The sequence below is a fragment of the Pongo abelii genome, chromosome X (genome assembly GCF_028885655.2).
Source record: "Pongo abelii isolate AG06213 chromosome X, NHGRI_mPonAbe1-v2.0_pri, whole genome shotgun sequence".
In the NCBI taxonomy this organism is placed as follows: domain Eukaryota; kingdom Metazoa; phylum Chordata; class Mammalia; order Primates; family Hominidae; genus Pongo; species Pongo abelii.
Genome location: NC_072008.2, coordinates 99317864 through 99332463, shown reverse-complemented (window position 1 = coordinate 99332463; position 14600 = coordinate 99317864). Strand labels below are relative to the sequence as shown.

At 39.6% G+C, this 14600-nt stretch overlaps 2 protein-coding genes across 3 annotated transcripts in view; one reads left to right on the top strand and one right to left on the bottom strand.

The window, feature by feature from the left end:
* Positions 1-639, bottom strand: part of FAM133A (family with sequence similarity 133 member A) — a 38988-nt gene extending 38349 nt beyond the window's left edge. For both annotated transcript variants that reach the window (XM_063721200.1, XM_063721202.1), the window contains exon 1: positions 47-639. The gene's annotated coding sequence lies outside the window, so the exon portion shown is untranslated. The remainder of the gene's footprint in view (positions 1-46) is intronic.
* NAP1L3 (nucleosome assembly protein 1 like 3) lies at positions 198-2925 on the top strand. Its single transcript, NM_001133127.1, is given in 1 exon segment — positions 198-2925. A coding segment is annotated over 1 exon segment (1533 nt). The 5' UTR covers positions 198-538; the 3' UTR covers positions 2072-2925.
* Positions 2926-14600: the final 11675 nt, after the last annotated feature.

Genomic DNA, 14600 nt, shown 5'->3' with positions numbered 1-14600 from the left:
TATAGACTTTTTGGGGGGCAGGGGGACACCTTCCAGGGGGTCGCACCTCAGCCAGCGAGCAGCGTCTGGGAAGGTGGGCGGAGCCAGGAATAGTGGCGTTTGGCCGTTCGTTGGGCGTACGGTTTGTCAATTAAGGTGGACCAGCAAATGAGGAGCGAACTAAAGGCACACTGGGAACGAAATTAACGGGAGGTCTGACTGCAAGGGGAGGGGGCTCGCGATCTGAAACGAGAAGAGATCTTGGGGTCTCATACTGCGCCATTCGGCTGCGGTACATCTCGGCACTCTGCAGCTGCAGCCGGGAGAGGCCTTGCCGCCACCGCTGTCGCCCAGGCCTCCATTGCAGCTGCCACCTCAGCGCCGGCCTCTGCATCCCCAGCCCCAGCTCCAGCTCCAGCTCCGCTCTGCGCCGCTGCTGCCATCGCCGCTGCCACCTCCGCAGCCCGGGCCTCCGCCGCCGCCACTCAAGCATCCGTGAGTCATTTTCTGCCCATCTCTGGTCGCGCGGTCTCTCCGGTAGAGTTTGTAGGCTTGCAAGATGGCAGAAGCAGATTTTAAAATGGTCTCGGAACCTGTCGCCCATGGGGTTGCCGAAGAGGAGATGGCTAGCTCGACTAGTGATTCTGGGGAAGAATCTGACAGCAGTAGCTCTAGCAGCAGCACTAGTGGCAGCAGCAGCAGCAGCAGCACTAGTGGCAGCAGCAGCAGCAGCGGCAGCGGCAGCAGCAGCAGCAGCAGCGGCAGCGGCAGCACTAGCAGTCGCAGCCGCTTGTATAGAAAGAAGAGGGTACCTGAGCCTTCCAGAAGGGCGCGGCGGGCCCCGTTGGGAACAAATTTCGTGGATAGGCTGCCTCAGGCAGTTAGAAATCGTGTGCAAGCGCTTAGAAACATTCAAGATGAATGTGACAAGGTAGATACCCTGTTCTTAAAAGCAATTCATGATCTTGAAAGAAAATATGCTGAACTCAACAAGCCTCTGTATGATAGGCGGTTTCAAATCATCAATGCAGAATACGAGCCTACAGAAGAAGAATGTGAATGGAATTCAGAGGATGAGGAGTTCAGCAGTGATGAGGAGGTGCAGGATAACACCCCTAGTGAAATGCCTCCCTTAGAGGGTGAGGAAGAAGAAAACCCTAAAGAAAACCCAGAGGTGAAAGCTGAAGAGAAGGAAGTTCCTAAAGAAATTCCTGAGGTGAAGGATGAAGAAAAGGAAGTTCCTAAAGAAATTCCTCAGGTAAAGGCTGAAGAAAAAGCAGATTCTAAAGACTGTATGGAGGCAACCCCTGAAGTAAAAGAAGATCCTAAAGAAGCGCCCCAGGTAAAGGCAGATGATAAAGAACAGCCTAAAGCAACAGAGGCTAAGGCAAGGGCTGCGGTAAGAGAGGCTCATAAAAGAGTTCCTGAGGAAAGGCTTCAGGACAGTGTAGATCTTAAAAGAGCTAGGAAGGGAAAGCCTAAAAGAGAAGACCCTAAAGGCATTCCTGACTATTGGCTGATTGTTCTAAAGAATGTTGACAAGCTCGGGCCTATGATTCAGAAGTATGATGAGCCCATTCTGAAGTTCTTGTCGGATGTTAGCCTGAAGTTCTCAAAACCTGGCCAGCCTGTAAGTTACACCTTTGAATTTCATTTTCTACCCAATCCATACTTCAGAAATGAGGTGCTGGTGAAGACATATATAATAAAGTCAAAACCAGATCACAATGATCCCTTTTTTTCTTGGGGATGGGAAATTGAAGATTGCAAAGGCTGCAAGATAGACTGGAGAAGAGGAAAAGATGTTACTGTGACAACTACCCAGAGTCGCACAACTGCTACTGGAGAAATTGAAATCCAGCCAAGAGTGGTTCCTAATGCATCATTCTTCAACTTCTTTAGTCCTCCTGAGATTCCTATGATTGGGAAGCTGGAACCACGAGAAGATGCTATCCTGGATGAGGACTTTGAAATTGGGCAGATTTTACATGATAATGTCATCCTGAAATCAGTCTATTACTATACTGGAGAAGTCAATGGTACCTACTATCAATTTGGCAAACATTATGGAAACAAGAAATACAGAAAATAAGTCAATCTGAAAGATTTTTCAAGAATCTTAAAATCTCAAGAAGTGAAGCAGATTCATACAGCCTTGAAAAAAGTAAAACCCTGACCTGTAACCTGAACACTATTATTCCTTATAGTCATGTTTTTGTGGTTTCTTGGTAGTCTATATTTTAAAAATTGTCCTAAAAAGTGTCTAAGTGCCAGTTTATTCTATCTAGGCTGTTGTAGTATAATATTCTTCAAAATATGTAAGCTGTTGTCAATTATCTAAAGCATGTTAGTTTGGTGCTACACAGTGTTGATTTTTGTGATGTCCTTTGGTCATGTTTCTGTTAGACTGTAGCTGTGAAACTGTCAGAATTGTTAACTGAAACAAATATTTGCTTGAAAAAAAAAGTTCATGAAGTACCAATGCAAGTGTTTTATTTTTTTCTTTTTTCCAGCCCAGAAGACTAAGGGTTTAAATCTGCTTGCACTAGCTGTGCCTTCATTAGTTTGCTATAGAAATCCAGTACTTATAGTAACTAAAACAGTGTATTTTGAAGTTTGACTGCTTGAAAAAGATTAGCATACATCTAATGTGAAAAGACCACATTTGATTCAACTGAGACCTTGTGTATGTGACATATAGTGGCCTATAAATTTAATCATAATGATGTTATTGTTTACCACTGAGGTGTTAATATAACATAGTATTTTTGAAAAAGTTTCTTCATCTTATATTGTGTAATTGTAAACTAAAGATACCGTGTTTTCTTTGTATTGTGTTCTACTTTCCCTTTCACTAAAAATGATCACTTCATTTGATACTGTTTTTCATGTTCTTGTATTGCAACCTAAAATAAATAAATATTAAAGTGTGTTATACTATAAAAATCTAGCCTTTTCTCCTGACTATAAAAGAGGGATACTTATCATAGAAAAAAGTAGAGGATCACAAGGAAAAGGACAATTTAATAAAAAGATAACTATTATTAACATTCTGATGTATTTCCCACATCTTAGCTTTTCTGTTGGAGGACACTCATTCAAGATTTTGGAGAGCAGTGGAACAAGGAGAAGGAACAGGGCATGGAGGGAAAGGAAGGGAAAGGTAGAAGGGGATGGGGATGGGTAAGGGAGGAGGGAAAAAGGAGGGGTGGAGAAGAAAGAAGAGAGGTGAAAAAGGGAAAGGGAGGAAGGTGGGTAAGGGAGGAGGGAAAAAGGGGTGGAGAAGAAAGAAGAGAGAGGTGAAAAAGGGAAAGGGAGGAAGGTGGGTAGCAGAAGGAATGTGGGGGGGGCAAAGGGAACTGGAGAGAAGAGGGGAGGGAGAGCACGAGTGCCTCACTCACAACGCCACATATATAAGACAAGCTATGGACCCACCCTTCACCTTGACTTGGGAGGAGGTCACACTATCTTGACTCATTTTTTCTTACAGTGACACCAGGTTCTCATCTCTTCACCATGCAGCTGGTCACAAAGAGATCCTAAGATTTTCGTTTGAGATAAGTGTGAGGAGTTTCCCTCACACTTAAACTCAGTTTACCAGGGAGCTTTGCACTGGACATAAAGGGAGAAGCACAGCATATAATAAAGTGGTACCTTATTTCACATTTGCCATTTCCCAGTCCACAAATGTTTTCCTTGAAAATCTCATAGGAAACTGTAGCCGAAGTAAGAGAGGATTTTAGAATTTCTGACTCTCTAGGCCTAAAATGATCTATAATAGTCTTCCATACCCTACCATATATAGTTTAGCATCTCGCTTTCATTCTGCTTAACAATAGTCGCTCCCCAATTTCTATAATGTAAAAATATTAAAACCAATGTCATATTTAACCAACCACATATGTTCAGATAGTTAGGTTTGCTTTATGATTTTCCACAAAATCAGGAAGCAAATTATTGTTTTTAGCAATATCACAGCATTTTTTGTTTTGTTTTTTTTTTTTAGACAGAGTTTCATTTTTATTGCCCAGGCTGGAGTGCAACCTCTGCCTCCTGGCTTCAAGTGATTCTCCTGCCTCAGCCTCCCAAGCAGCTGGGATTAAAGGCATGTGCCACCATACCCAGCTAATTTTGTATTTTTAGTAGAGACAGAGTTCCTCCACATTGGTCAGGCTGGTCTCGAACTCCCAACTTCAGGTGATCCACCCACCTCGGCCTCCCAAAGTGCTGGGATTACAGGCATGAGCCACTGCGTCCGGCCCACAACATTTTTTTTACAGTGCCTATTTTATTTCTGAGATTTTTGCATCCATGAAGAATGGATATGGCAGATTTACTTATATGCCAAAACCAAAATGAAGAATGTAACAAATATAGTGTACCTGGCTCCTGATGCATAGGTGTCCAAATAGGATATATACTGTACTTGCCAGACATCACAAAGAGCAGAGCCCTTAAAACTTCTACATAGGATGCAATATCCTTTTTGCATCTTAGAACTCTTAGCAAAAGTATTTAGCACCTTCCCTTTCTGTGTTCTCCATATTAAAGGAATACATGTTATTATAGAATGTTTGCAAAATAGAAGCAGAAATGCAGAAGATAAAAATCACTCAGAAGCACACTATACTAAGATATGCTCTTTTGTGGATTGGTGTATTTTTTCCCAGTTTATCTCTCGGTAAGGTTTTATTACTGTTCTTTTTAACTTCAAAGTTAGATCTAGGGATGGGGCAGGGTTGCAGAGAGCCGAAGATTTATGCATCAGTAAAGTTGGGATACTGGAAATGCAATCAGCCGGTAGTGGATGCTTCAACCACCTCTGCATGTTAAGAAAGATGGGCAGAGCCAGAAAACTCATTGGACTGGCACATGTCTTGGGCTGCATGTTTGCCCATCACACGTGCTCAGACAATGAATGATGTTGGAAGGAGAAGCCCGCTGGGAACTAAGCTAAGGGGAAGGTGAGATAGTGAGAAGTGTTCAATGGGTCATCTTCTGCACCTTCCTTATGGTTTGCTGTTTCTTGTTGCTGTGACTCAAAGCCGAGGCCAGCTGCCCTCAGCCCAAGGAAAAGGTCACCTCCTCCTCCAGACTGCTCCTCCACCCCCTCTTTATCTTCCTTTGCAGTCCAGACCACCTCCTTATTAATGAGCTCATATCCCTCCTGAGTTGGGCTCTGAGCATCCACCTAGTCATTCTAAATGTTAGGTCTTTTTTGTTTAATGTTGCAGACTCAGATAACAAGAGACATCTCTAAGCAGCAGCAGCAGAGACTACTGAAATGGTAATGGAAGGTACCCGAGCTGAGCGAAGAAAGTGACAACACAGTCAAAGGATGCAAGTGTCCCATTCTGCAGCCTGGAGTGCTCCAAGCCTGGAGGTGCCACACTATCTGGCAATGCCAGTTCATTTGCCCTTAAAAAGCTTCAGGGTGATGTGATAAGATAGAAGCTGATTTTTTAATCAGGAATTGCAGGCTCTGGGAAAAGGTATATATCTTCACTTTATGAGGTGTTTGAGCCCACCAGCACATGTATGAAGATGTGGGATTATGCCTACAGATTGCAAAGTGAATGTCCTGAAAGTGATGAGGTTTTGAATAAGGAGAATCTGGATTCTGAGGTAACTAGTAAAGCTGGGAAACAAAAGGAGGGGCAAAGATGGGAAAGGAGAAAAATGATTTAGGAAAAATCTCCTTAAAGTACTGAGCATGTGCTGACTTTTTGAAGTTATAATTTATATTTTATTTGAACAAAATATTTCAAAATTAAGGTGTTGAAGAAGATAGGAGCCGATGTTAAAATGAGATTTCCTGATCCCTTCCTTTTTGAACATTCAGAAAATAAGATCTGTAAAGAATGTCACGTAGACCAGAGGAAAATAAAAATCATCCCTCTAAAAGTAAGGTAATCACATTTTAAATCTGACACTCCAACCCAAACTGAAGAAGTTCCCAAAGACTATTTATTTCCTTCAGTGCTTTATTTCCTTTAGTCCTCTTGAAATACAGTGCTTGAAAGTGGAACCCATGAAGAAAAACAGTCAGGTTCATTTATAACTGTGTGATTGCTGGATTTAAGTTATATGCTTTTCTAATTCAGAAATGAGATTTACACTAAACAGAAGAGTCTGTTGGAGCCTAGGATGACAGCAAACTGAAAGGCTGACAGATCTTGACCCAACTATTTATAAGATGGAAAAGCTGAGTTTTCAATATCTGGAAAATACTTTGAACATCTAGAAAACAACATGATTTGAAGAAGCAGAGTGTATAACCTACAGTATAATATTTCAACACAGTTAAGCACTACTTAAAATTTTACATTTTGTGTTTTTTGTAGATTATATTTTCAAAATGTCAAAAGTGAGATGTTTTAGTATTAAAAGACATAGTACTTAGAAGTATACCTTTCTTTGAGATGAAGAACACAACAAATTCTCTAAAAAATCTTTATTTATTGCTATGTAGTTTAGTTCTTATGATGTATTTTTATCATACAGCTATTAGAGAGCAACAGTAAAAATTATCAGAAATTTTCAGTGAAGCTAATATTCACTTGAGGAAAAATACACTTGATGAATGAATCCAAGTGTATGTTTGCCTCCAGCTCAGAAGTAGGAAGGGTTTAAGTCATCTTGTACCAGGTATACCTGCATTATTTTGCTGTAAAAATAGACTTATTTATTATGCAATGGTACATTCCAAAATTTTACCTCTTGAATAAAGCAACATAGAGCTAAGAATTTTCAGAAATCCATTAATATAAATTCTCCTAGATTATTTATAGTTTTCAATTTTGCATGACACAAATTTATAAAGAAAAATATAATAATAATTAGGCTGTTACTTCCCATAGCAGTGTTATTAAAAGTTACTGTTTGCAAGTGGTTTTCTCATTCATCTTTTACTCTTCAATTATATTTGTAATTTTTAAATTATGATGCTTAATCACCTTAGTTTGAAGATGATTAAGCATATTTTCTTTGCATTGTGCTTTACTAAAAGTTATATTGTTTTATTAAATCTTCTGATTATAAAATGTGTTCACTATAGAAAATTTGGAAGATATATTGAAAAGTAAAAAATAATTTAAAACTTTATTTGAAATTTGACAATTTATATGAAAACGTATCTATGTATATGTCTTTAAACATGATAATTACTATTTTATACCTTTCATATTTCATTTATTATATTTTGAAGTACTATCTATATCAGTGCATGTAAATCTTCACTCTTTTTAGTTGTATTGGATTTATAACTGACATATAATAATTGTACATTTTTTCTATTTGTATTCTTTTTTTAATTATACTTTAAGTTCTGGGATACATGTGCAGAATGTACAGGTTTGTTACATAGGTATATACGTGCCATGGTGGTTTGTTGCACCCATCAACCCATCATCTACATTAGGTATTTCTCTCAATACTATCTCTCCCCTAGCCCCCCACCTCTCGACATGTCCTGGTATGTGATGTTCCCCTCCCTGTGTCCATGTGTTCTCATTGTTCAACTCCCACTTATGAGTGAGAACATGTGGTGTTTGGTTTTCTGTTCCTGTGTTAGTTTGCTGAGAATGGTGGTTTCCAGCTTCATCCATGTCCCTGCAAAGGACATGAACTCAACCTTTTTTATGGCTGCATAGTATTCAGTGGTGTTTATGTGCCACATTTTCTTTATCCACTCTATCATTGGTGGGCATTTGGGTTGGTTCCAAGTCTTTGCTATTGTGAACAGTGCTGCAATAAACATACATGTGCATGTGTCTTTATAGTAGAATGATTTATAATCCTTTAGGTATATACCCAGTAATGGGATTGCTGGGTAAAATGGTATTTCTGGTTCCAGATCCTTGAGGAATCACCACACTGTCTTCCACAAGGGTTGAACTAATTTACACTCCCACCAACAGCATAAAGTTGTTCTTATTTCTCCACATCCTCTCCAGCATCTGTTTTTTCCTGACATTTTAATGATCACCGTTCTAACTGGCATCAGATGGTATCTCATTGTGGTTTTGATTTGCATTTCTCTAATGACCAGTGATGATGCCCTTTTTTTTCATATGTTTTTTGGCTGCATAAATGTCTTATTTTGACAAGTGTCTGTTCATATACTTTGCCCACTTTTTGAAGGTTTTTTTTTTCTTGTAAATTTGTTTAAGTTCTTTGTAGATTCTTATTAGCCCTTTGTCAGATGGATAGATTGCAAAAATTTTCTCCCATTCTGTAGGTTGCTTGTTCCCGCTGATGACAGTTTCTTTTGCTATACAGAAACTCTTTAGCTTGATTAGATCCCGTTTGTCTATTTTGGCTTTTGTTGCCATTGCTTTTGGTGTTTTAGTCATAAAGTCTTTGTCCATGCCTAGGTCCTGAATGATATTGCCTAGGTGTTCTTATAGGGTTTTTAAGGTTTTAGGTCTTACATTTAAGTCTTTAATCTATTTTGAATTAATTTTTGTATAAAGTGTAAGGAAGGGGTCCAGTTACAGTTTTCTGCATATGGCTGGCCAGTTTTCCCAACACCATTTATTAAATAGGGAATCCTTTCCCCATTGCTTGTTTTTTGTCAAGCTTGTCAAAGATCATGTGGTTGTAGATGTGTGGCGTTATTTTTGAAGCCTCTGTTCTGTTCCATTGGTCTATATATCTGTGTAGGTACCAGTACCATGCTCTTTTGGTTACTGTAGCCTTGTAGAATAGTTTGAAGTCAGGTAGCGTGATGCTTCCAGCTTTGTTCTTTTTGCTTAGGATTGTCTTGGCTATACAGGCTCTTTTTTGGTTCCATATGAAATTTAAAGTAGATTTTCCTAATTCTATGAAGAAAGTCAATGGTATCTTGATGGAAATAGCATTGAATCTATAAATTAGTTTGGGCAGCATGGCCATTTTCATGATATTGATTCTTCCTATGCATTAGCATCTAATGTTTTTCCATTTGTTTGTGTCCTCTCATTTCCTTGAGCAGTGGTTTATAGTTCTCCTTGAAGAGGTCCTTCACATCCCTTGTAAGTTGGATTCCTAGATATTTTATTCTTTTTGTAGCAATTGTAAATGGGAGTTCACTCATGATTTAGCCCTCTGTTTGTCTATTATTGGTGTCTGGGAATGCTTGTGATGTTTGCACATTGATTTTGTATCCTGAGACTTTGCTGAAGTGGCTTATCAGCTTAAGGAGACTTAGGCTCAGACAATGTGGTTTTCTAAATATATGATCATGTCATCTGCAAACAGAGACAACATGACTTCCTCTCTTTCTATTTGAATACCTTTATTTCTTTCTCTTGCCTTATTGCCCTGGCCAGAACTTCCAATACTATGTTGAATAGGAGTGGTGAGAGAGGGTATCCTTGTCTTGTGCCGGTTTTCAAAGGGAATGCTTCCAGCTTTTGCCCATTCAGTATGATGTTGGCTGTGGGTTTCTCATAAATAGCTCTTATTATTTTGAGACACGTTCCATCAATACCTAGTTTACTGAGTTTTTAGCATGAAGTGGTGTTGAATTTTATCGAAGCCTTTTTCTGCATCTATTAAGATGATCATGTGGTTTTTGTCATTGGTTCTGTTTATGTGATGGATTACGTTTATTGATTTGTGTATGTTGAACTAGCCTTGCATCCCAGGGACGAAGCTGACTTGATGGTGGTGGATAAGCTTTTTGATGTACTGCTGGATTAGGTTTGCCAGTATTTTATTGAGGATTTTCGCATTGGTGTTCATCAGGGATATTGGCCTGAAATTTTCTTTTTTTGTTGTGTCTCTGCCGGGTTTTGGTATCAGGATGATGTTGGCCTCATAAATTGAGTTAGGGAGGAGTCCTTGTTTTTCTATTGTTTGGGATAGTTTCAGAAGGAATGATACCAGCTCCTTTTTTGTATATCTGGCAGAATTTGACTATGAATCTGTCTGGTCCTGGGCTTTTTTTGGTTGGTAGGCTATTAATTACTGCCTCAATTTCAGAACTTGTTTTTGATCTATTCAGGAATTCAACTTCTTCCTGGTTTAGTCTGGGAGGGTGTATGTGTGCAAGAATTTATCCATTTCTTCTAGATTTTCTAGTTTGTTTGCATAGAGCTGTTTATAGTATTCTCTGATGGTAGTTTCTATTTCTACGGTATCAGTGGTGATAGCCCCCTTTTTCATTTTTTATGCGTCTACGTGATTCTTCTCTTTTTTCTTCTTTATTAGTCTGGCTAGCGGTCTATCTATTTTATTAATCTTTTCAAAAAACAAGGTCCTGGATTCATCGATATTTTGAAGGGTTTTTCATGTCTCAATCTCCTTCAGTTCTGCTCTGATCTTAGTTATTTCTTGTCTTCTGCTAGCTTTTGAATTTGTTTTCTCTTGCCTCTCTAGTTCTTTTAATAGTGATGTTAGTATGTCGATTTTAGATCTTTCCTGCTTTCTCCTGTGGGCATTTAGTGCTAGAAATTTCCCTCTAAACACTGCTGTAGCTGTGCCCCTGAGATTCTGGTACGTTGTGTCTTTGTTCTCGTTGGTTTCAAAGAACATCTTTATTTCTGCCTTAATTTTGTTATTTACCCAGTAGTCATTCAGGAGCAGGCTGTTCAGTTTCCGTGTAGTTGTGCAGTTTTGAGTGAGTTTCTTAATCCTGAGTTCTAATTTGATTGCACTGTGTTCTGAGGATGATTTCCGTTCTTTTGCATTTGCTGAGGAGTGTTTTACTTCCAATTATGTGGTCAATTTTAGAATAAGTGTGATGTGGTGCTGAGAATAATGTATATTCTATTGATTTGGGGTGGAGAGTTCTGTAGATGTCTATTAAGTCCGTTTGGTCCAGAGGTGATTTCAAGTCCTGAATATCCTTGTTAATTTTCTGTCTCATTGATCTGTCTAATATTGACAGTGGGTTGTTAAAGTCTCCCACTATTATTGTGTGGTAGTCTAAGCGTCTTTGTAGGTCTCTAAGAACTTGCTTTATGAATCTGGATGCTCCTGTATTGGGTGCATATATCTTTAGGATAGTTAGCTTTTCTTGTTGCATTGATCCCTTTACCATTATGTAATGCCCTACTTTGTCTTATTTGATCTTGGTTGGTTTAAAGGCTGTCTTATCAGAGACTAGGATTGCAATCCCTGCTTTTTTTTTTTTTTTTTTTTTTTTTTTTGCTTTTCATTTGCTTGGTAAATATTCCTCCATCTCTTTATTTTTGGCCTATGTTTGTCTTTGCACGTGAGATGGGTCTCCAGAATATAAAACACTGATGGGTCTTGACTCTTTATCCAATTTGACAAAATCTCTCAGCATTTGCTTGTCTGTAAAGGATGTTATTTCTCCCTTGCTTATGAAGCTTATTTTGGCTGGATATGAAATTCTGGGCTGAAAATTATTTTCTTTAAGAATGTTGAATATCGGCCCCCATTCTCTTCTGGCTTGTAGGGTTTCTGCAGAGAGATCCACTGTTAGTCTGATGGGTTTCCCTTTGTGGGTAACCAGACCTTATTCTCCAGCTGCCCTTAATATTTTTTCCTTCATTTCAACCTTGGTGAATCTGATGATTATGTGTCTTGGGGTTGTTCTTCTCGAGGAGTATCTTTGTGGTGTTCTCTGTATTTCCTGAATTTGAATGTTGGCCTGTCTTGCTAGGTTGGGGAAGTTCTGCTGGATAATATCTTGAAGAGTATTTTCCAACTTGGTTCCATTCTCCCTGTCACTTTCAGGTACATCAGTCAAATGTAGGTTTGGTCTTTCACATAGTCCCATATTTCTTGGAGGCTTTGTTTGTTCCTTTTCATTCCTTTTTCTTTGATCTTGTTTTCATGCTTTATTTCATTAAGTTGATCTTCAATCTCTGATATCCTTTCTTCTGCTTGATCGATTAGGCTATTGATACTTGTGTATGCTTCACGAAGTTCTCGTGCTGTGTTTTTCAGCTCCATCAGATCATTTATATTCTTCTCTAAACTGACTATTCTAGTTAGCAATTCCTGTAACATTTTTTCAAGGTTCTTAGCTTCCTTGCATTGGGTTATAACGTGCTTCTTTAGCTCGGAGGAGTTTGTTATTATCCACCTTCTGAAGCCTACTTCTGTCAATTCGTCATACTCATTCTACACCCAGTTTTGTTCCCTTGCCAGCAAGGAGTTGTGATTCTTTGGAGGATAAGAGGGATTCTGGTTTTTGGAGTTTTCAGCCTTTTTGCACTGGTCTTTCTTTATCTTCGTGGATTTATCTATTTTTGGTCTTTGATGTTGGTGACCTTTGGATGGGGTTTCTGTTTGAATGTCCTATTTGTTGATGGTGATGCTGTTTCTTTCTGTTTGCTAGTTTTCCTCCTAATAGTTAGGCCCCTCTGCTGCAGGTCTGCTGGATTTTGCTGGAGGTCCACTCCAGACTCTGTTTGCCTGGGTATCACCAGCAGAGGCTGTAGAACAGCAAAGATTCCTGCCTGTTCCTTCCTCTGGAATCTTTGTCCCAAAGGGGCACCTGCCAGATGCCAGCCAGAGCTCTCCTGTATGAGGTGTCTCTCGACCCCTGCTGGGAAGTGTCTCCCCATAGGAAGCACTGGGGTCAAGGACCCACTTGAGAAGGCAGTCTGTCCCTTAGCAGAGCTCGATCGCTCAGCTGGGAGGTCCACTGCTGCCTTCAGAGCTGGTAGGCAGGAAAGTTTAAGTCTGCTGAAGCTGCACCCACAGCCGCCCCTTCTCCCAGGTGCTCTGTCCCAGGGAGATGGGAATTTTATCTATAAGCCCCTGAGTGGGGCTACTGCCTTTCTTTCAGAGATGCCCTGGCCAGAGAGGAGGAATCTAAAGAGGCAGTCTGGCTACAGCGGCTTTGCTGAGCTCTGGTGGGTTCCACCAAGTTCGAATTTCCCAGTGGCTTTGTTTACCCCGCGGGGGGAAAACTGCCTACTCAAGCCTTAGTAATGGTGGACCCCCCTCCCTTAACCAAGCTCGAGCTTCCCAGGTAGGCTTTAGACTGCTGTGCTGGCAGCAAGAATTTCAAGCCAGTGGATCTTAGTTTGCTGGGCTCCATGTGGGTGGGATCCACTGAGCTAGACCACTTGGCTCCCTGGCTTCAGGCCCCTTTCCAGGGGAGTGAACAGTTCTGTCTCGCTGGCATTCCAGGCACCAGTGGGGCATGAAAAAACACTCCTGCAGCTAGCTTGGTGTCTGCCCAACCAGCCGCCTACTTTTGTGCTTGAAACCAAGGGCCCTGGTGGCATGGGCACCGGAGGAAATCTCCTGGTCTGTGGACTGTGAAGACTGTGGGAAAAGCGTAGTGTCTGGGCTGGAATGCACCATTCCTCATGGCACAGTTCCGCACGGCTTCCCTTGTCTAGGGGAGGGAGTTCCCTGACCCCTTGTGCTTTCTAGGTGAGGCAATGCCTCACCCTGCTTCTGCTCACCCTCCGTGGGCTGCACCCACTGTCTAACCAGTCCCAATGAGATGAGCTGAGTACCTCAATTGGAAATGCAGGAATCACCCGCCTTCTGCGTTGATCTCGCTAGGAGCTGCAGAAGGGAGCTGTTCCTATTCGGCCATCTTCGATCTGGGCAGTAATTATACATATTTATGGGATGCAGTGTGATGTTTCAAAGCACGTACACGTTATATAATGTACATCAAATGGATATCCTATAATTTATTTCATCAGTTCCTTATAATGTCATTTTGGCTATAGGCATCTTTTTATATGTGATTAGTAATTTTAAGCACCAAATTAAGAAAAAATGTTGCATGTGTTACAAACATTACTTTTTTCACTTGTTTTTATATTTTTCCCTACAGAAGTTTTAATAGTCGTATTTATCTTTTTTCCCATTATGGAATTGGGGTATTTTGGTTAGAAAAATCTTTCTGCACCAAGATCATTGTTTAAAATTACTTATGTTTCTTCTAATACTCTTATAGTTCTATTTAAAGCCTTAAACTTTTTGGAATAATTTTGACGTAAAGATCAAGATAGCTACACCACTTTTTTTTTCTCTCAACACAACTAACCAGTTTTTTCAACATCATTTATTAAATATTGAATATCCAATATAATTAATTGCTGCCTTTATTATCTAATTTATTATTGTATGTGTTTGGGCCTATTTTTGTACTCCTATTCAGAGGTGTTATTCTTGTGGCAGTATAAATCTTATACTATATATGTTAATCTTATAACATAAATTTGTTCATATACATTTTAATATCTAGTAAGAATAATTTCTTATAAAACTAGTTTTTAAGATTTTCTTGGATATTTTCACCTATTTTTTCCCCACATGATTTGCAGTATCACTTTTTTCAACTCCTTCTCCCATCAAAACATGCTGATATTTAGATTGGCATGTTTTGAATTTATAGACCAACTTACAGAGAATCAGGAACTTCATATTATTCAGTCTTTTTATCCAAGGTCAAGGTGTGCTTTTCCATTTAATTGTCTTTTTTATATCATTCAATAGAATTTTGAAGTTTATTTGTTAAATAACATCTGAATCATTTTCAAAAACTTGTTTTTACTTTTTCCGCCACTTGATTGTCTTTAGTCTATGCTGTTTTGCTGGCTACTTTTAAATCGTCTATGATTAGGCATTGTGTCCTTTTTTTCAGCTTTAAATGGAAGTAACTGTTTGCTGAAGTGCAATATGTGAAGAGGTGG